The sequence below is a fragment of the Physcomitrium patens genome, chromosome 14 (genome assembly GCF_059467195.1).
Source record: "Physcomitrium patens ecotype Gransden chromosome 14, ASM5946719v1, whole genome shotgun sequence".
NCBI classification, from domain to species: domain Eukaryota; kingdom Viridiplantae; phylum Streptophyta; class Bryopsida; order Funariales; family Funariaceae; genus Physcomitrium; species Physcomitrium patens.
The window spans coordinates 5,780,235-5,799,483 of record NC_143423.1 but is presented as its reverse complement, the minus strand read 5'-3'; the positions used below and the strand labels follow the sequence as shown (position 1 = coordinate 5,799,483).

The following is a 19,249-nucleotide window of genomic DNA, read 5'->3' as shown; positions in this document are numbered from 1 at the left end:
AATATATAAATAAATATAAAAATAAAATAAGTAATATTGTAGAAGATATTACTTTAGATAAATTTCTATTAATTAAAGGATTGGCTCTTGATATATAAGAAGGAAAAGAGAAAAAATAAATGAATAGACCAATGATCTTAAGAATATAGAGAATATGCTAAAGATATATTTTTATAGTAGATAAAATACTAATGAATAGTCTCAATAGAATGTTAGATAGATGTATTCATCAAAGGATGGAATTTTTTCATTAGTACAACAACCACCACCTATAACAGGTGTTGGAAGTAAGAGATATCTTACTCCATATTCTCTTTGTGTGCAATCTTGCTGATACTAAGTATTATGACTTCATTTTATTTGTTCTTCAACATTTATCAAATTGTCAATCAATTAAAAAAATCTACAATAATATTCTTGACTATGAATTGTGAAATATTACCTATGACTAATATATGTGTTGATGAATTAAATTTTCTTATTAAAAAAAATCATTCAATCAATTAAAAAAAGATGGAACTTCTATCTATAAACTTTGTTTCTTTTTATGGTTTCAAAAAATCACATTATCTCTCTAAGTAAATTTTTAAACATAATATATATATATATATTATTTTTTAAACCTAAAAGTTGGAACTCTTATCATGACAATATAATGCTCAATATGCAATTTCTATAATATAATATATTTTATTAAAAATATATTATATTAAATAATATTATTATTTTTTAATTTAATAATACTTATTATAAAACCTTATGATAAATGGTGCCTTACCACTTTACTATCTCATGATAAATATTATGGCTATATTAAGAATTTTGTTTATTAAAAATATCCAAAGATAAATTTTTATTTTCTATACCTTAATCAAATAATTAAACCTAAAATAAAATAAAATAAAAATATATTATTATCTAAATTAAAATAAGAGATTTTTTTTTTAGGTTCATCTATCTACACATCCATTCAAATCATATTACTTTTTATTACACCTAGATGATTAATAATAATATGATATTCCAAAAATAAAGCACGGAAATTGAATTATATATATGTATATATATATATGTGTGTGTGTGTGTGTAGTTGTGTAAATTAGAACTTAAAGAAAAAAAACAAAAACAGGTCGAAATTCGATTGGCACCAGGCACGTAATTAAGGAACCAGTTCAGACGTGCCCCCGAAGACCGTGGATAGTCCGTGGTCGAAGACCGGGCACCAAAGACTCCCTACGACCATCGATGCACGGTCAAAAGCGGCGATGGAGCGTTGGACCCTAAACCCGGTCCCTACCTGAAGCTGTGCCGTGCTCCGCTGGGTGCCCACCAGGCTGCCAAGGCTCGGCATCTATGCACACACACAACAGGATTTTGCAGGAATCGTGGGGCATGACATCGTGTCTTGGTTTCCATGTCCTGCTCTGCCATCCCATGTCGTAGAATCCTGAAACAATTCTGTGCATCTCTCTCTCTGATACGTTCGTAGAGTGGCGCTCTCTCTTTCTCTCTCTTGTCTGTCCCAGCTTCAATCACTTCCTGTTGTGGTATATTCGTGGAAACTTCATCTGTGCTTGAATCTCGGCTCTGATTCTGCAATTCTGAGTTTCCTCTTGGGTGGTTCATGAATTTTGTGATTGCATAAGTTGTCGTGTTGGATTTGGGTGCAGTGAATTGAGGGCGATCGTGCGGGGTTGAGGCACAGTGGTGAGAGTTTTGCGTTTTTCTTATTAATCTCCAATGTAGCGTGGGGTTTGGTAGGAGAATTGAAGTGCACTTGGTTTGATCCGGGGGGGGGGGGGGGTGTTTAAGAGTGCACAGAGACGATGGTTTTGATGGTTTTTATGTTGCAAATTGGCTCAGGGGACGAAGGGGACTGGGTTTGCTGAAGAGGTTTAGACGAAAGGGGGAGGGATCAGAGGTTAAACCTTGGCGGGGGAAAGAGATGACGGGTGGCGTGAAGAGTTTGAACTCAAAGAGCGAATTGGACGCTGCAGTAAAGAGTGGCGTGTCGGTGCTACACTTTTGGGCTTCATGGTGTGAGCCCTCCAAAGCTATGGAGCCTGTGCTTGCTCAGCTCGCTGTCGACTGTCCTCAAGCTCACTTCTTTCGAGTACCTTCCTTGCCCTCCACCTTTTTCTTGCGTCAATTGTGTGCCCTTTTTCGAGCCAATCTGCTATTTTAACAAATACGGTAATGTTTCTTTCTAATTGTCGTCCTAATTTCTGTACAGTCTGTCCCACTTTTTGTTTTATGTAATTGTTTGTCCCAGTTTGTCTACATGCTGAATTCATTTCATGAATTTCTTACCATCCATTCATGCTTCTTCAACCCTAGTTCTCGCCTGTACGTCATCCATCTTCTTCCCGTTTCTGAACATGCATTTCAGTGTAAATGCAAGATGAATTGTAGATGAAATACTATTTCTTTTTTTCTTTTTTTCTTTTTCTTTTTTTACTTCTGAGTTGCAATTGTAAGCATGCTTCATTTCTTATTAGCTCGTCGTCATTGCAATTGCTTCACAAATACATGGGATCATAGATCAACCTTCACACATCACCTTAAATGAACTTCTAGGGTATGGACAGTTCAAGATCAAATCTAATGATTCTTCTTCAGTAACAGAGCTAGTCGTGTGTGGATGTGTGGGATCAAGTGGCACTGTGCAATAACATTTATGCGGTCGGGCATGCTAAAATGGATCGTTTTTAATAATTTTCCAAAACAGGTGGAGGCTGAGGAGCAGGCGGACATCTCAGATGCTTACGATGTCGGTGCGGTTCCCTATTTCCTGTTTATGAAGGTAATGGGATAATGTAACCCAGTTCACAAAGGAGGCATTCTGTCTCATATTTGCTGGCATCTTGTGTTATTTGATAATCTTCCTACGTTTGACTACTTTGATGGTGTGTAAGCTTAGATTTAGTACGGATCTTTCTGAGTTACCATTTCATGGCATTCATATATTTCTGATTCTTATCCTTACTCTTCTGGGATTACTAGGACGGCACGGTGGTTGACAAGCTACAAGGTGCAGATGCCCCTGAACTGGCCAATAAAGTAGCCAAGTGGGCAGGCGATAATACATCTGTATCAGAAGCTGTTCCAGCAAGCTTAGGACTAGCGGCTGGGTCGAACGTGATCGAAGCAGTCAAGAAAGACCTGGCTCCACATGTTTCCTCTGAGACATCTGGTAACAGTGCTGCAGCTGGGAGCCTTACCGAGTTTGAGAAAGGATCGCTTTTGAAATTGATCAATTCCAACCCCATCATGCTATTCATGAAGGGTACGCCAGAGGCACCGCGCTGTGGATTCAGCCGAAAGGTGGTGAACGCTTTGGTTGCGGAAGGTTTACAGTTTGGCAGCTTTGACATCTTAACGGATGATATTGTGAGGCAAGGCTTGAAAACTTACTCCAATTGGCCAACATATCCTCAGCTTTATGTGAAGGGAGAGCTCCTCGGTGGATGTGATATTATTCTCGAAATGAAGGAAAATGGAGAGCTTAAAGAGGTTAGTGTCTTCTTCTATATCCGCTCTTTTATGTTATGTTCAACGTGTTGCATTGTCTTTGTTGTGTTTTGTGATAGTTGCCTCTTCTCAACACTCGAAGCTGGTTCTAATATCAGTGTCCTAATATTTGGAACTTCAATAATTGGTGTCAGGTACTGGAGGAGAAGGGTGTCTTGCCAGCCCACTCGGAGCATCGTTCTTCTGAAGCGGCAGGAGAAGTGGTTACTGAACCTGCTGTTCATGAAGAGAAGACTACTTCGGAAGCAGTTGTCAGTACTTTGCCTGATCAACCGACTGAAGAAAGTGCAGGTGGGAGTAATATACAGTCCAGACTAGAGCAACTTACAAAGGAACATCCAATCATGTTGTTTATGAAGGGAAACCCAAGTGAGCCTCGCTGTAAGTTCAGCCGAAAGGTTGTGCAGGCACTTAACGAAGCAGGCTTAGAATTTGGTAGTTTCGATATATTGAGTGATGAGACTGTCAGGCAAGGCCTCAAGGAGTACTCTAACTGGCCCACGTATCCTCAGCTGTATGTGAAGGGCGAGTTTATTGGTGGATGTGATATTGTTCTGGAAATGCAAAAAAATGGGGAGCTAAATGAGGTCCTTCAGAATGCTTGAGGGACCTCTGACTGACTGACTGACTGGTGCCTTTCAATCTTTCTGATAATCGAAGCCCTGCCTCGAATAACAGTCGATCGTTGTTTTGGTTACACTTTTCAGTTCCAGTTTTTTCAACTACAATAATAAATGTGAAGCATTGAGTCACTTTTGCCTGTCTTTATATTTTCCTTGTCTGTTCCTCCTTGTTATATCGAACTTGATACAACAGCATGCTTGAAAGAATCTCTTATCCATCAGAACATAACATTTACAGGTCCTGGCAAAGAAAATCTTTGGCCTGTTGAAAGAGAACTTGGTGTCACGTATCAAGAAGTCGTGGAGATGTCGTGCGTGAAAGACACAATCATTTTGTACCTTCTTTTTCTGTCCTTTTTGTCTCTGTCTATTCTCCATTCTCTCTGCTAACAGTGCATGGTATTTCGCATGTCCATGTCTTCAATATGGAAAGAAACGGTTGTGGTACGCTTGAGTGTATCATCAGACTGAGACGTAAAACTTACAAAGCTAACCGTTCTGCAAATTTCCTATGCTTGTGGCTTGAATTAGATAATCCCCGTAACTGCCTCGGAAGTTTTCCAAGTCAAATTCTACTGATTTAATTCATTGACGTGGTCTCATGACTTGGAAAAATCTCTGCCTCCAGGATTAAAGTCTAGGCTCCTGTAGGGTAGGATTGGATGGGGTTGAGGAGATTGTAGCTTTTTCTACTTGCATTTGTGCTAGCTAGCTAGCGATCTACCTACCTCACGCTCTCTCTCTCCACAGATAGAAATATTTATTTATTCATATATATAAGGTGAAGAGGAGCTGTTGTTGGCCACATTGGGCAAGTGGGTTTCATACTTTATTCTTTTGTGTGCGTGTTTTTTCTTTTTTCTTTTTCTTTTTGCAACTGGGGAAGCGAGATATGTGAGAGAGTGAGGACAGTGCCAGTTTTTTACTACATGGCCAATTCTATCATGCTCCAGTTAGTTAGCAATATCAATGTCATTTCCTGATACTTGTCCTGGTCTGCAGTGGATTCTGGGTACGTTCTCGGAAGAGTACCTTCCCCGGACTTGGAGAAACCCCAGTTCCCCACACCCCCACTCCTCCAGATGCTTGATAATAATTAAAATGAATAATTAAAAAAAAAACAAATATCAATACTTGTGAATGCCTCGTAGATTTTGATTTTAAAACTTCATAGTTTATTGATGGATTGAAGGTTACATGTTCATGTTTGCACAAACAGTTAATAAGGTCAAATATTTTATTATCACATGTTTGTAAGAATTTAGCTTTCCTGCAAGGAATAAGGAGATTTGTCAAAATAAATAAAATTAATTCTTTGATTTTAACTTCTGTAGTGAATCAAGATATTTTTACCACCACTTTATTATGTTATTTTTTGCAAACAGAATCCTTTTTTATTGCACCTTATAGAACTAGAAATTTCATTAACCATTTTGTAACATATTAAAATTGCTATTAACCACATTTTAAATGTGTGTCTACAAACATTTTGTGAAATAACTCAGTTACAACTAAGTCTATTTTAGGGTTAAATATTGGTGATTAGCAGAATGTTTTGGTGGGTCCTTTGGTATATGGAATCTATGTTAACTTTGGCTTGAAATTTAACAAACGATATAAATATAAGCAATTAATATGTTCTGGCTAACTAAAAAAAAGCATTTGTGAAGGTATCTGCAAAACAAAAAATATTGCGCTTGTTCATTATTGTATCATTTTTCTATGTTTATCAATGTTAAGTACAAAGTGTGTGGTATATTGGACCTACCAAAGGTTCAATTCCAGCGCTTGCAAAGAATTTAAGTCGAATACTAATAAAAAAAATAATAAATAGTCCTTGTTCATGACATTTTTATAGCAATTGTAACCTTATATAAAGACAAAAGGAATGTCAGGGAGGGTGGGGAACACTCACCCTAACTTATATATAACTTATACAAATGAAATGTTAATTGGAAATATTTTCAATCAAATATATATATATATATATATATATATATATAATCGTTCTATGATATTTTAGATTTTAAAACACATTACCAGAAACAAATAAAACTACAAGTATGTAGCAAATACACATGATTTCTTATTACACAAACAACAAAATTTAAAATTAATTATAAATTTAGACAGTGTTTTCGATCTTTTAAAATTATTGATACTTGAAAAAAGTAAGAATATTTTTCTTAATTCCTAACGTCATTGATTCTTATATATAAGTATGATACTTTTTAAAATTATATTTTAAAATTTATTTTCGGTGAAGACTTGGCTGCACTGGTCCCTTGAGCAAAGGAGGGTGGGATTTAAACCGATGTGGTCCATTTAGAATGCGCCACGAGGATAGACAACGTGGCAGAATGCCGCAAAGGAGAGTCCACGTGGACCCACCACATACTTCCACATCCATCCATTATTTGGATGCAAAACTTCAAACTCATACATTCCCCGTTATAGCCGCATTCATCCTCACGCCTCCACTCCCACGGACTCTGCCCCTTCAAACCAGGGCAACGAGGAGAAAGGAAAGCAAATAAAAAAAAAAAGCATTGCAAACCCTATTCTCTGCATTGTTCCTTTCGGCTTCTTCTTCTTCAATATCATAATTCTTTTCTATTATTATCAGTCTTCCTCAAAGAAACTAACTAGAAGACTCACACGTCACCAACAGAATCCGAGCTGGCACTTTCATCCGTTCATGTTTCACCACGTGGACGTATTAAGTGTGGATGAATGAAGATGTGGGAGGGGACACCTTTCCGAGGACATCCACTCCAGCAAAGGGAACAACAGACAATGAGGTGGATGAAGAGCGCGATATTAGATGAAATATGTGTGGTTATAGGCGCCGGAGGGGTGCGCTACATTCATCAGGAGGGTCATGGGCAGTGACCAAGTGATGAGCCAAAAAGTAAAAGGAAGGCCCACCACCACCACCACAAGAGCACGGTAATGCATGGGGGGCCCCTTTCCCGTCTCCCTCCCTACCACCCATCTATTTATCTCTGTGTCATGGTTCCCATGTCCTCCAAAATATAGCTCTCCCTCCACCTGGGGATTCTAGAAGCTTCTCTCACCACCCAAAAAACAAACTTTAATGCAATAATACCCCTCCTCCATTTCCCATCACTTGATATTCCATATGTTTTGATAAAAAAGGAAAAAAGGATTAAAATGAAGGAGCAGTAATAGTCTTAACACCAAACACCATCTTAATATCATTCAGGTGTTTGGGTTTAGTCTTCTGAAATGCACATCCACAAAACTATACATTGATGCAGTTGGTGTGGTATTGGAGGTACTACTACTACTACTGTACCTACTAAAGTTGTTAAAAGTATACAAGCCTGGAATCAAATATATTTGAAGTCATTAAATATGTGTGTGTGTGTGTGTGTGTGTGTATATATATATATGTCATTTTGAACATACTACTTCAATTTTTATCACAGTAGAAACAGATTATTCTCATCTTCCTGTTTAGCCTCGAAAATTAATTTGAAAGAGCAACACACATATTTTTTGACCACTACCTTCACACAATAAAACAAAATGAAATGCACATGATTCACTCAACATTTATTTGGTTTGGATCGATTTTTCTTTTTTATCTTTTTCTTCTTTTGTGTGAAGGTGATGAGAAAAATTACATTTTTTAATCTTAAATATGGCTCAAGAATACAGGAGGGATATTTTAGAATATTATTGGAATAGTAAAAAAATATATACAATCTATAAAACTTGATAAATAATATAGTGATAATAATAATAATAAGTTTATTTTACTTTGAATAATAAATAATATTGATTGGTTGAATTATTTGTGGTTTTACCATTTAGATTATTATTAGATCTTTAAAAAATAACCAACAAATACTACTAACTTATTTGTCTATCTTACTTTTTCAAAAACATACAATATTCAAAACATTTGTACGTGTTTTAGTATGCAAATTATTATTAAAGCTACAAAAAGAAATATTACTGGTATCTTACGTATCTCGTTGTTCCTTGTTGCTTCATTTTTTGTAATAAAATATCACTGATCATGGTTTTAACCAATGCAATTGACAAATTGTGGTAGAATTGCACAGGTTGTTTTCAAGCATACAATTACCAAATTAGGAAATTTTATTTCAGGTCAAAGAAATCCCATTTTTTTATTTACTTAACAGTTTTAGTAATATGAAAAATCTAATATCAAGTCAATTAATATTTATCCTTTATTTACAGTCTTTGAATAATTTGTGAGGTTAATCCTAACTTATTTGGTATATTAACTTAAAGTCCATTGATGATTATTAAAACTGTCATTTTGAACAATTAGATCCAATTTGAAAACAAAATTTATAATATCTACCGTCACTACAACAACCACTGATATTTTTACTTTCTCAATCAAAACATGGAAACATGTCAATGCAATATTGTACCACATAGTTTATTTTGATTGATATGAAATTACAAAGCTACATCTTTTAATATGCAATACCTTGTATAAACAGCATTTATGAATACGTCTCAGTGATTTTAAAATATATACAGGTTTCACAATTTGTATTTATTTTTATTTTTTAAAAATCTTACATTATATATGGGAATTATATATTTAAAATATATTATTACTAACTTTTTTCCATCAAGATTGAAATATTTCGGATTGAGATATCAATTCGAGATAAATGATAAAGTTTTAATAATACCTTGAATAAAATCAACCAAACAATGTTCTGAATGTAATATAGACATTTCATTACTATTTCAAAAATTATATATATATATATATATATATATATATATATATATATGTTGTCATTTTTATAACTCATGTAAATTACATTGTGTTATTTACACACTAATACTACAGATTTCACTTAAAACTACTCTGATACTATTAATTTTGAGTATTAAGAATTTAAATTCCAGTTATTTTACTTGAGGCAAGAAGTTCATATCAAAAAATGAATAAGAATACACACCAACTTTTCAAATGTCGTAGTAACATGGTGCAATTTTTTCCTGTGATATCAAATGTAGAATTTGGCGGTTTGTGTAAAATTCAAAACTTCAAGGTATCATTACTATTTATTGAATAACACATTGTACAATTATATTTCAGATTTTTGAAGTGATACAGCTGTGGTTGTTTATTTATTTTTATTTTATTTTTCAGAAGAGACAAATCGATAATTTATTTGTTCTATTCTAACGAGTGTTTTAATAGTTCAAGCTTTGTAAATAAAATAGCTACTTTATTTTTGCAAAGCTTGTCATCCACGCTTCCCAAATCACAGTTGTGAATGTTGGCCAAGCTAAACAATACTAAATTTAAATTCACACTATCCATAATTATGTACAACTAGTACTAAAAACCTTGGCATTAGATATTTTTAGAGAAAATTAAGTATATGTTGTTCATTTGGAGTCGGTTAGAAGCTATTCATATCATACCTCTTACTAAAGAAAACAATGTATATAGACTAAATTGCACAGTGACATTAACGTTAAATATATGAACTTAATTATAAATAGAAAACAAAATACCAACGTAACATTCAAAATATTTTTCAGCATGTAAAAAAGTTCAATGGCAACCCACTATAAGAGGACTATTGTATAAAATTTTTATACACTGAAAAGATAACCTTTGTGTATACATTTTTGGGGTGTACTCAAAAACATAAACAAAAATATTTTTCCTTTTTTTCTTCTGTTTGTTCACAACAAATTCTTCCTAAAATTTGGAAGGTTTAGCAACGTTGCACTACTTGTTGTGTGTGTGTGTGTGTGTTGATTCAATGGTGAACAAATTTTGCCTTCCAAGGAGGATGATTCAAGCCTAGCTTGTTGCCTCATCAAGCGGGGAACAGCATGGGGAACAGCATGGGGAACAGAGGAAGGCAGGCGGCGAAATCCGGCAGAGAGAGAGAGGAGAGGAGAGGATGGAGTAGAATAAAAGGAAAAGGATTCCAGGAATCCAGAATGAAAGAAAGAGGTTCGTTTAGAAAATCAAGGGGTTCTGGATCGAGGCGAAATCGCGGTGCCATGTCATCACTGTAAAGGAAGGAAGGAAGGGCGAATCCCCACGGAACCGGGTGTAAGTGATTCTCGGAGTCCAGGGTGGCGGGGAGGAGGAGGAGGAGGCACCCTAAGCCCGTGAGCAATGGGAAGGGGGGGCTTGCACCCGACATGGGGGGGGGGTTTTGGGGGCTGGATTTGTCGTGTAGGGCGGTGCCACGGCGGATTCAGCGGGAGTCCCGTCCCCGCCCCCATCTTGTCTCCTCATGCGCACCTTCCAAACCGGATTCAGACGGGAACCTGCGGGAAATCCGGGACGGACGGAGGAGGACGTGAATGATTGATTCTATCTATCTATCTATTTATCTATCTGTCTACCCCCCTTCCCCCTCTTTGTTGCTGTTGCTGCAGCGTCGGATCCACGGGACCCGCCACCTCGAAGGAAAGGAAGGAATGAAGTTCAATGGCGCGGCGGTGATCAGTCATGGCCAGTTCATTGCGTAGTGGGGGAGCGAGGTGGTGTTGTCCAAAAGATGGATGGAGACAAAAGGAATTTTTTATTTGTGGGTGGAGTGGTGGGAGGGGGAAAAACAAAAACACAAACAGAAAACAAACAAACAAGCAGACGAAAGCCGAAAGTGGGCAACGAGCAAGGCAAATGGGCCGACGCAGAACCAAAGCAAGCGAGCGCAGGGTATTTCTCTGGAAACGAGAAGAGGGGAAAAAAGAAAAAGAAAAAGAAAAAGAAGGCAGACCCAAAAAAACCCACAACAATAGAACAAGTGAAAGTGGGCGGGGGAGGAGGGTCAGGGAGAGAGAGAGAGCGGGGGAAAGGGCATGATGACACAGCGAGAGCGAGAGAGCTAAGCTTTAAGATTTATTGAAGATTTGCATGAGAGTGGTGAATGGGCGGTGCTTTGGCGTGATTCTCGATGGATCCATTTGCAACTCGAATAATAATGTGAATGATATCCACTTCTCGAGTGACGTGCAGGTGGGGTGGGTTGCTCACCAAGTTTGAAAGAGTTCACCTTGCTTGGAGGCAGGGCAGGGCAGGGAAGGAAGGAGGAGTGTGTGGAAGGTCAGGGTGTGTGTGTGAGTGAGTGAATGTGAGCGAGAGAGAGAGAGAGAGTGGTGGTAGCTGGCCGATGAGATTGGTTGCGGTGGGAGAAGGATTTGCAGGGCGGGAGTGGTGGTTGGAGAGGCGAGAAGTGTGATTGATGACGAGAGTTGGGGGGAATTGGGTGACGTGGTGGATTGGTCGGTAAGGGGGAAAGGGAGCGAGGGGGAAAGAGAGAGAGAGAGAGAGGGAGGGAGAAGTGCGCAATTGGGTGAGGAGTGTAGAGGATGTGAGGAGGAAGAGTTGGAGACATGCAGAGCATTTTCTCTGGCTCCGGTGCGGTTGCAAGAAGTAGCTCTCGGCGGAGCGCCATGACGTGGAGTAGGATTGCGGGGAACTTGCAGGCGCTGGCCGCGCACAGCTTTCTCCTATGCTTCACGTGCCTGATTATTGTCAAGGTCACTTCGTATTTCTACATTTCTTGGTGGTATGTTAACGAGTCTCCGCCGCCCTTGCCCTATTCTGCCATCTTTGGAAATTTTGATTCTGCGCGCGTTGGGAGAGATGTTTCCTGGATTCTTTGTGGGTTCAGTCAATCGAATTTTAGGTCTCGGTCCTTTTCTTCTTGTAGACGTCCTCTCGTTAGTTGTCGCTTGAATTTCGTTAGGTTTTTCAAGTATTTCGATTTCAATCGTGGACAGAATTGTGAGATTACGTTTGATTTTGTCGAAATAGGATCACTACAAATTCAAACATGTGGAGACAGTAATTTAGAACTCTGTGATCACTCCAATCTGAGATCGCTTCTAGAAATGTCGTGCTCAGAAAGCATTCGTCATTTGTTTACTTTCAGCTTCTCCGTTGTATGAGTCCGTTCAGTCGTTCAGAGAAACTTGTAGCCCTGAGAGTATTAGAGCCAACCAAGTGACGATCCTAATTAGGCGTTATCAAGATTGCCGGTTTGAATGATGTTAAAATGAGTTGAGAGTAAGATACTCCGTGTAGGGTAACGAGACCTATATCGGAGGTCAAGCATGCAGACTTGGACTTTGTTCTTTGTAAGGGGTCTATGGTTTTAGGGGTAGGGTTGACCACCTCAATTGGTCGTCTCATATCATTTACAAATCCTTTCGAGAGCCGGTCATGGTATACGGATTGCCGCTAATGGCGAACCCATTTGATTTGGCGAAGTTTGTCGAAGATCTGATTTTCTTCAATCCCATTTGTGCTGGAGCAGGTTGATAATTTGCTGAAGTGGTTCTTGACGTAGTTGTTACCATGGAAATTGCGGGTTGCATGAGTAAGGATGGAGACTAACTCTTTATGCAAATGGCAGGTGGGTGTTTGTCCCACTGTGGATGTTCCATGGAATTGTTGCGCGAGGCCGGTTTTCTCTACCTGCTCCTACACCTCCGCACGATCGACGTGTACGTTGCACGCGGCCAATGATTTTCACTACCTTTGAAAGATGTCATTAGTCTACAGGCAAAGGAGCGGCTTCTGGTTTATTTATTTATTTATGTGTTTTCCTCCTAACTTTTCTGAACTATTCAGTACAATTTTTATTTATTTTATTTATTTTTTATACGTAGTTGAAAAGAATTTAAGAAATGAAGTTAATACCAAAAGAACGTTATTCCTGCATGAGATTTTCCTTCGTCAGTGTAGAATTTGACTTATGTATTTCAGGTGCTCTTACTCCTGAGTTGTAGAGAAGGTCTGAAAGTGTTGGTATTGTAGTGAAGACCTTGTGTTTTGACCATTTCATGGTTTTGATCTACAGTGGTCTCCATGTCACACGGTGGTCGCGATTCCTCTGCTAATTGCATTCGAGCTTCTGCTTTGCACTTACCTTGATACTCTAGAAGGTAATCTGTAATTGTCTTGAGATAGTAGACCTGTTTTTGAATCGTCTGTGAGAAGTTGCTTTGAAACTAAATTGGTTGTAAATTGATGGATCGTACTCATGTGAGAATCTTTGGGCGGGAGGTCTCTAGCGACTTCAAGTGTCTTTTTAACCGTGGATTGTATTGGAGAAATCGTTTTTATTCTAAAATAGAGATAATAATGCCACTGTTGTTTGCAAGTCAGAAGAAGTGACGATGTTGACATTGTTTGCCGTGTTGTCGATGTATGGGATGTGTAGGACGGGATATGTCAGCTATTAGCTTGAAGATCGTCTTTCTTCCATTGCTCGCCTTCCAAGCCATCATCCTGATTGACAACTTTAGGTGCAATTCGCCTCTGTCTATTACTTCGGTTTAAATATGGTCTGTTTAGTTAGGGTTTGCACAACTATGAAATCAATATTTCTCCACATCAAAACGTTGTTCCCGGTGTAATCCGCGGGCAGTCGTCAATTCGTTGACGTTGCTGCTGCGAAGCTCATATTTTATGGTTGTAATTAGAAGTGATATTTTTAGCATTACTACTCAAAATGCTAAAAAGAATAACCAGAGGTGCTTAATGACTCGGTGAGCAGGATGTGCAGAGCACTTATGCCGGGTGATGAGGAGAGCATGACGGATGAAGCTATTTGGGAAACCCTTCCAGTTAGTTTCAGAACTCAAAGCTGTCGATGGATGCATTCTTATTTGTAGTCAAGCTGTTACGTATCTGTCTGTAAGGCATATTACATGTTTTAAGTGGTATAATTCACGTTGCTCAAATAAGTCTCGACTCGGATGTGGATTCGAAGTTGGTCCTTTTTAATATTTTTAGAAGTGCGGTTCCATGCTAGCTTGACCTTTCAGAAAAAGCAATTGTTAGGTGCAGAAATTGCAATTCCCATGCGTAACAAGGTTTAGCAAATGCTTGATTTATGTGCAGCATTTTTGGGTTGCAGTTTCCATGGTCTTCTTCATGGCGGCATCTATATTCACTCTCCTCAAACTTAGTGGTAATGTACTTACCACATGCTTTTGTTCAGCTCAAGATCATACTTCAGTGTTTTCCTTAACATCCACTGCCTCCAAACAGAATTGTAATCGATTTCAGGTGTGAGGAATGTTGAAGGAAGGTTTCGGTGTTTCATTTTACGTCTCTGAGATGATTGTATCATTGTTCATTTATGCGCAGGAGATGTGGAAGGTCTAGGTTGGTGGGACTTATTCATTAACTTTGGGTAGGACATCATATCTTTAATTCTAAGCCATGATTATTACAATATTGCATAAACTCATGCCTCTCTCACAATAAGTCTTACAACAAACATTAAGATTGAAATTACGATTGCTTGAAAACGCATCCTCAACACAAGTTCACAGCTGCAAGTTGCAGCTGAACCTGTTCGACATATGAATCAGCTCCAGTAGTTGTAGCCGTTTGCTAATTCTTATCCTTAAGCGCCTTAGGCTTTCATTTATTTGTTAACTTGAAATATATGATGCATTTACTGGGAAAAATTTCGGGTTGTTAGACGATACATTAAATTATTACAATAGTTTTATGTTGAATTGAAACAAATTCCTAGTAATCATAAAAAGTTCTTCGAGAAATAAGAAATTTGAAGAGCAGTGGAAGATAGGCTTTGGTTCAAGATTGTGAAGTTGAAATCTAGAAGGAATATGTTGTCAAAGGAATTTTGATAGGAAACAGGTCACAATGTGTCTGTAACCTGGACCCCTTGAGCTTGTAATTGCAGTAATATACTCGTACTTCGGGTATTTCTTGATAATCCACAGTGCATCAGGATGTAGACTCTCTCAATCCACAAGTCATTGAATAACCACAAATGCAAATGAAAATTTGAGGCATTGAATATTGAATTTGCCTGTTAAATGACCAGATTGGTAGTCATAGGCATTCAAGTGGTAAGCGCAATAGTATAGAAAATGGTAAATAACCGAGTGCTAATGTTTTGTTTTACTGTAATTGGAATGTCAGGAACTTAGGCCATGAACATTAAAGCTTTGCATGTTTTATTACTATTCTGATTTGGAAATCGTCATTGTTTTTTGTTTGCAGCATTGCTGAGTGTTTTGCATTTTTAGTATGCACCAAGTGGTCGAATCCTATTATACAACACGAAGGGTCTCTCCAGATAGGACCTGGGGGCCTTCCTACCTATGTTTCACAGCCCTCGTTCAGACCAACGGAGAGTGCAGATGATGGAAGCACATCTAGAACTGACGAGGATGACAGTGCGGACGGTATGTGTGGACGTCAAGATTTAGGCGGTCACTTACTCAAGATCCCCATTCTTCTATTTCAGATTTTACTGTGTATGAAGCTGGAGGTATGTCAACGATCTTCCTATTCTGTTATAGTTACACACTCGCCACTTGTTCATTAAGTGTGACTTCTTGGTTGAAGATCATCAACAGCTGTGATACTCAGATCTCTTTTCAGTTGCTTCTGAATACTACCAGCTTTGAGTGGATTTTTGAAGGTCATTGTATGAGCAGCACTCACCAAGTCTCACCATGAAAGCATATCTATACTCTTTTCTATTTTGAAGGCATGTGAAAATATTGGTCATTATAAATGCTGATTTGTATTGTATTGATATGTGTTTCTGCAGGGTACTCCAGAAAAGGCACGGGATATTCCTGTGATATTGCTGTTCTCACCATTGCTACTAGTTCAATGTATCGCTGTTTTCTGTGCGTTATTGAGGCTCCTGGAACAGATGTGGTTTATGTTTCGTCTTTCCGACAGTAATGGCTCCCGACAACTAGCCTATTTTGCAAAAGCAGATGATTGTTGCGGTTTCCTTCATCATGGGTCTCGGTAATCCTTCTTCCTATGACACTAGGGTTGTGGAGTACATGGCAGATGAAAAAACTCAATAAAATTATCATCATCTTGTAGTGACAAGTTGTAACATTTGAGCTCATTCTCTTGTGGCAAACTGCATCTACGTTTAGATAAGATTTCTATTATGAGGTCATTCGTTGCGGTTTTTCCCAAATGCATTATGTTGTATTTTAAGATGAAAAAAGGTGATTATAATTTAATGGTTGAAATCATTGCTGTTGGTCGTCTGCAGGTTTCTTGCTTGGTGGTCAATAGACGAGTCCAGCAGGGAAGAACATGCACGCCTGTATCAGTCAGAAGCCACAAGGTAATGAGTTGGTTTCATGTGAGGCATGTATGCGCAGTAGTGAAAGTGACCTGTGGGCTATTTTCATTTAAAAAAATTGTGTTTGTATTAAAATAAATGAATATCTTAGTTGTATTGCTGGAGTACATCTACACTTGATTTATTTGCTTCCCTAATATGTCTTCGGTTGTGTTTTAATTTTTTTCGAAATCAGCCAGAATAGGAAGGGAATTATTTTCCATATCAAGGTTTAGGAATGCCAAGTTCTTGAGATTGTCTAATGACATTGCAAATATATCTTGATGGCACAGTTACGATACTTTTCCTGGTTTCCCGCCAGAAGTGGTAAAGAAGATGGCTAGGAAAGACCTAACAGATGAGGTAATTTGGCCCTTTCTATTCCACATATTTCTGAATCTCGTATGCTGATTGTAAGGTTTTGTAGGTGTTTCACAAGTGATCCATAGCTGTATCATATGAAGGTAGCAGTTGGATTTAATATGCGGTTATAAATCGCGTACATTCATGTGTGGTTTTGTGTCCCAATTGTGCGTGTTGTTGTTTGCGTATGAAAGCTCAACTACCAGAGATGGCATGTAGTTTTTCTTTGCACAGTGCAGGAAGCTACCGTTTTTATTTTGACATTATTTAAGAATTGAAATGTCATGATGTAACTTATAGTGGAGATTGTTGCGACTCTTCTTGCGACTCATTCGTGCGACTGTAGGTTTGGAGATTGCAAGCAGCCTTGGTGGAGCAGACAGAAATAACCAAACATCAGCAGCAAGAATATGATCGCCTAAATAATGTTAGTAAATCCACTTTTGAAAGCTGCATGTTGCTGTGTGTAATCAAAATGCTCAAATAGAGCCATTTGGTGCTTCTTCATTAAGTTACTCATCACCGCTACATTGGCTTGCAGGAGAAAGTGCTGTGCCGAGTATGTTTTGAGAGGGACATTGCCGTAGTTCTCATACCTTGCCGACATCGTATTTTATGCAGGTGGGTTAGGTTGCTCAACAGCTTAACTTATTCTTTATGAACTTTACGTCTACAGGTATATTTTTCATCTGTCGTTGGGTCAGATTTGTGGTGTAAGTACCTATTATTTTGGTTATGCATTGACCATCACTAATACAACCTTACGTCTCTTTGTTTGCAGCTTCTGTTCGGAGAAGTGCAAGCACTGCCCAGTTTGTCGCAACACAATTCTGGAGCGGATGTCTGTGTTTGATGTGTGAATATTTTTAGTCGTGAGTCATCCACTCCTTGTGGAACGCATTTGAAAGTCTGGCAGAAGGTTAGAGTGCCTGGGTTCCCCTGTACATTTAGAAGCTTCTAAATCCTTAGAAGGATTGATCAAAAGTAGTCATGCCTTCGAAACTCAAATAGGTGTTAAACCAGTGTATTTGGAGCGGATTCACAAAGGGGTAGTAATGTCAAAGAGTAACATAATTGACCATTGATGATTAGGTGTAAAATATTCTATGTTAGGTTCATCAACTTTGCTGGCATGCTTTAGCAATGATTCAGAGGCTTGCAGCATTGTTAATATATTAGATCTTATACCGGTAACTTTCTGTGCCGAGTTCTGCCAAATTTTCTTTCTCTGTTTCATTGCAAATTTTGTATAACCGACACTAAAGTATTTTTCGAATCGTTAATAATAAAAGTTACCAAAGTTGTGACTCCTGAATGGAGTGACTGCATTATTTGCCATTCTAAACATTGTTATGTTGAGAATGGGTGTGGCAAGTAGAACAGTAGTGTAATTCAAAATAAAGTAGTCTTGCATAGATACTTGAATGTGTTCAATTTGATTATGTGATACATGCGTTTAAATGTTCATTAATTTTCAGAAACACATTATGTAAAAAAAATTTGGAAGTGTTGGGTAGTAGTAAAGGGCACAAAATGTGGTGATGATTTGGCACAATTGTTAAAGTATGATCTTTTATAGAGGTGTTGAATATTTAGGGCATGAATTTTTGAGGATTATTTATATGGAACAAGAAATAATTTTTTTAATATTTAAATGAAAAAGAAATGACGAAACAATAATATTCTATGTTATGTGAACATGTAAAAAATTGAGGTATGGTCCCCAAATAGATTTAGAGGATTTTAAAACAATATTATGTTGTTCAAACAAATTAAAAAATCTTCACATTTTCTTTTAAAACTTAGTATCTACAAGGAGAGAAGGAAGATAATAAAAGGCAAGTGATAACTATAAGCAACATTGTATAAACTTGTTAAGATGGCTCTAATAACAAAAGCTACAAAATTAAGTGAAAAGAGTATTAAATTCTTTTTTGCTTCTATTTACTAATTAATATTTGATCCTTAATTCTTGGTATTCATCAACAAAGAAAGAATTGATGACATACTCAACAAAAATAGATAAGGCTTTGATTTAAAAATATTATCTAACATTAAATTCAAGTAACATCAAATGGAATTTAATTTTGGTACCATTTTTCTTTTTTTCTTATTTTAAAAATTGGCAAGTCTTTTGGTTTGTGCCTTGTGTACATAAAGAAGTATTACTCATTTGATTTAACTAGCATGAAGAAATTGCAATAAACACATGCAACATATCCATTGTTTTATTTGCATGTTCAACAAACAAGAAATAATTCTATACAAATTGTTGGAAGTGTCCACAAGTTCAAAAGATCTAAGATTGAACTACATCTATTTTATGTAAACTAATATCTAGTCCTAGAAAATAAGAGCATTGATAAGCCTTCTTCCACAAACAAATTGTATTTCTAAGTGCCATACTATCATGGTTAAAAACAAATTCTATTTTATAGTTGTTGTTCTAAGGCTTGTGTTTTTAGGCTATCGAAATTTATATTTAAAGCATAAATATGGAATGAACTTCATACTGTGCATTAATTGAAAATGGTTAAATACTATGGAAAGTCGCATACAAAAAAATGGAAAAAGAACTAGACAACAAAAAAA

At 37.4% G+C, this 19,249-nt stretch overlaps 2 protein-coding genes across 6 annotated transcripts; both read left to right on the top strand.

Moving 5' to 3' along the window:
• Positions 1 to 1,336: 1,336 nt before the first annotated feature.
• On the top strand, positions 1,337 to 4,283 carry LOC112291956 (monothiol glutaredoxin-S17). Of its 4 annotated transcripts, XM_024539997.3 has the most exons (6): positions 1,378 to 1,547; positions 1,671 to 1,707; positions 1,864 to 2,113; positions 2,729 to 2,803; positions 3,004 to 3,513; positions 3,666 to 4,283. In XM_024539997.3, exons 3-6 carry the CDS (start codon positions 1,946 to 1,948, stop codon positions 4,134 to 4,136), a joined length of 1,224 nt encoding a protein of 407 aa, XP_024395765.1. In that variant the 5' UTR covers positions 1,378 to 1,547; positions 1,671 to 1,707; positions 1,864 to 1,945; the 3' UTR covers positions 4,137 to 4,283. The 4 variants fall into 4 exon arrangements, with proteins under 4 accessions (XP_090111833.1, XP_090111834.1, XP_024395765.1 ...); XM_090255707.1 differs by having other exon boundaries at positions 1,337 to 1,707; XM_090255708.1 differs by lacking the exon at positions 1,671 to 1,707 and having other exon boundaries at positions 1,373 to 1,547.
• A 6,762-nt stretch (positions 4,284 to 11,045) lies between these two features.
• On the top strand, positions 11,046 to 18,002 carry LOC112291819 (uncharacterized). Of its 2 annotated transcripts, none has more exons than XM_024539728.3 (14): positions 11,046 to 11,719; positions 12,569 to 12,659; positions 13,016 to 13,100; positions 13,379 to 13,463; positions 13,715 to 13,784; positions 14,062 to 14,131; positions 14,311 to 14,356; positions 15,199 to 15,469; positions 15,755 to 15,963; positions 16,223 to 16,297; positions 16,588 to 16,657; positions 17,004 to 17,084; positions 17,199 to 17,278; positions 17,439 to 18,002. In XM_024539728.3, exons 1-14 carry the CDS (start codon positions 11,544 to 11,546, stop codon positions 17,515 to 17,517), a joined length of 1,488 nt encoding a protein of 495 aa, XP_024395496.1. In that variant the 5' UTR covers positions 11,046 to 11,543; the 3' UTR covers positions 17,518 to 18,002. The 2 variants fall into 2 exon arrangements, with proteins under 2 accessions (XP_024395496.1, XP_024395497.1); XM_024539729.3 differs by having other exon boundaries at positions 11,302 to 11,719; positions 13,724 to 13,784.
• Positions 18,003 to 19,249: the final 1,247 nt, after the last annotated feature.

What these genes read in the sequence shown, in the direction of transcription:
- LOC112291956 (XM_090255707.1), top strand. Translation starts at nt 1,946, where the DNA reads ATGACGGGTGGCGTGAAGAGTTTGAACTCAAAGAGCGAATTGGACGCT. An exon ending in CTCAAGCTCACTTCTTTCGA is followed by an intron (nt 2,114 to 2,728) that starts GTACCTTCCTTG and finishes TTTCCAAAACAG; the next exon opens with GTGGAGGCTGAGGAGCAGGC. An exon ending in CCTATTTCCTGTTTATGAAG is followed by an intron (nt 2,804 to 3,003) that starts GTAATGGGATAA and finishes TGGGATTACTAG; the next exon opens with GACGGCACGGTGGTTGACAA.
- LOC112291819 (XM_024539728.3), top strand. Translation starts at nt 11,544, where the DNA reads ATGCAGAGCATTTTCTCTGGCTCCGGTGCGGTTGCAAGAAGTAGCTCT. An exon ending in CTATTTGGGAAACCCTTCCA is followed by an intron (nt 13,785 to 14,061) that starts GTTAGTTTCAGA and finishes ATTTATGTGCAG; the next exon opens with CATTTTTGGGTTGCAGTTTC. An exon ending in AATATGATCGCCTAAATAAT is followed by an intron (nt 17,085 to 17,198) that starts GTTAGTAAATCC and finishes ATTGGCTTGCAG; the next exon opens with GAGAAAGTGCTGTGCCGAGT.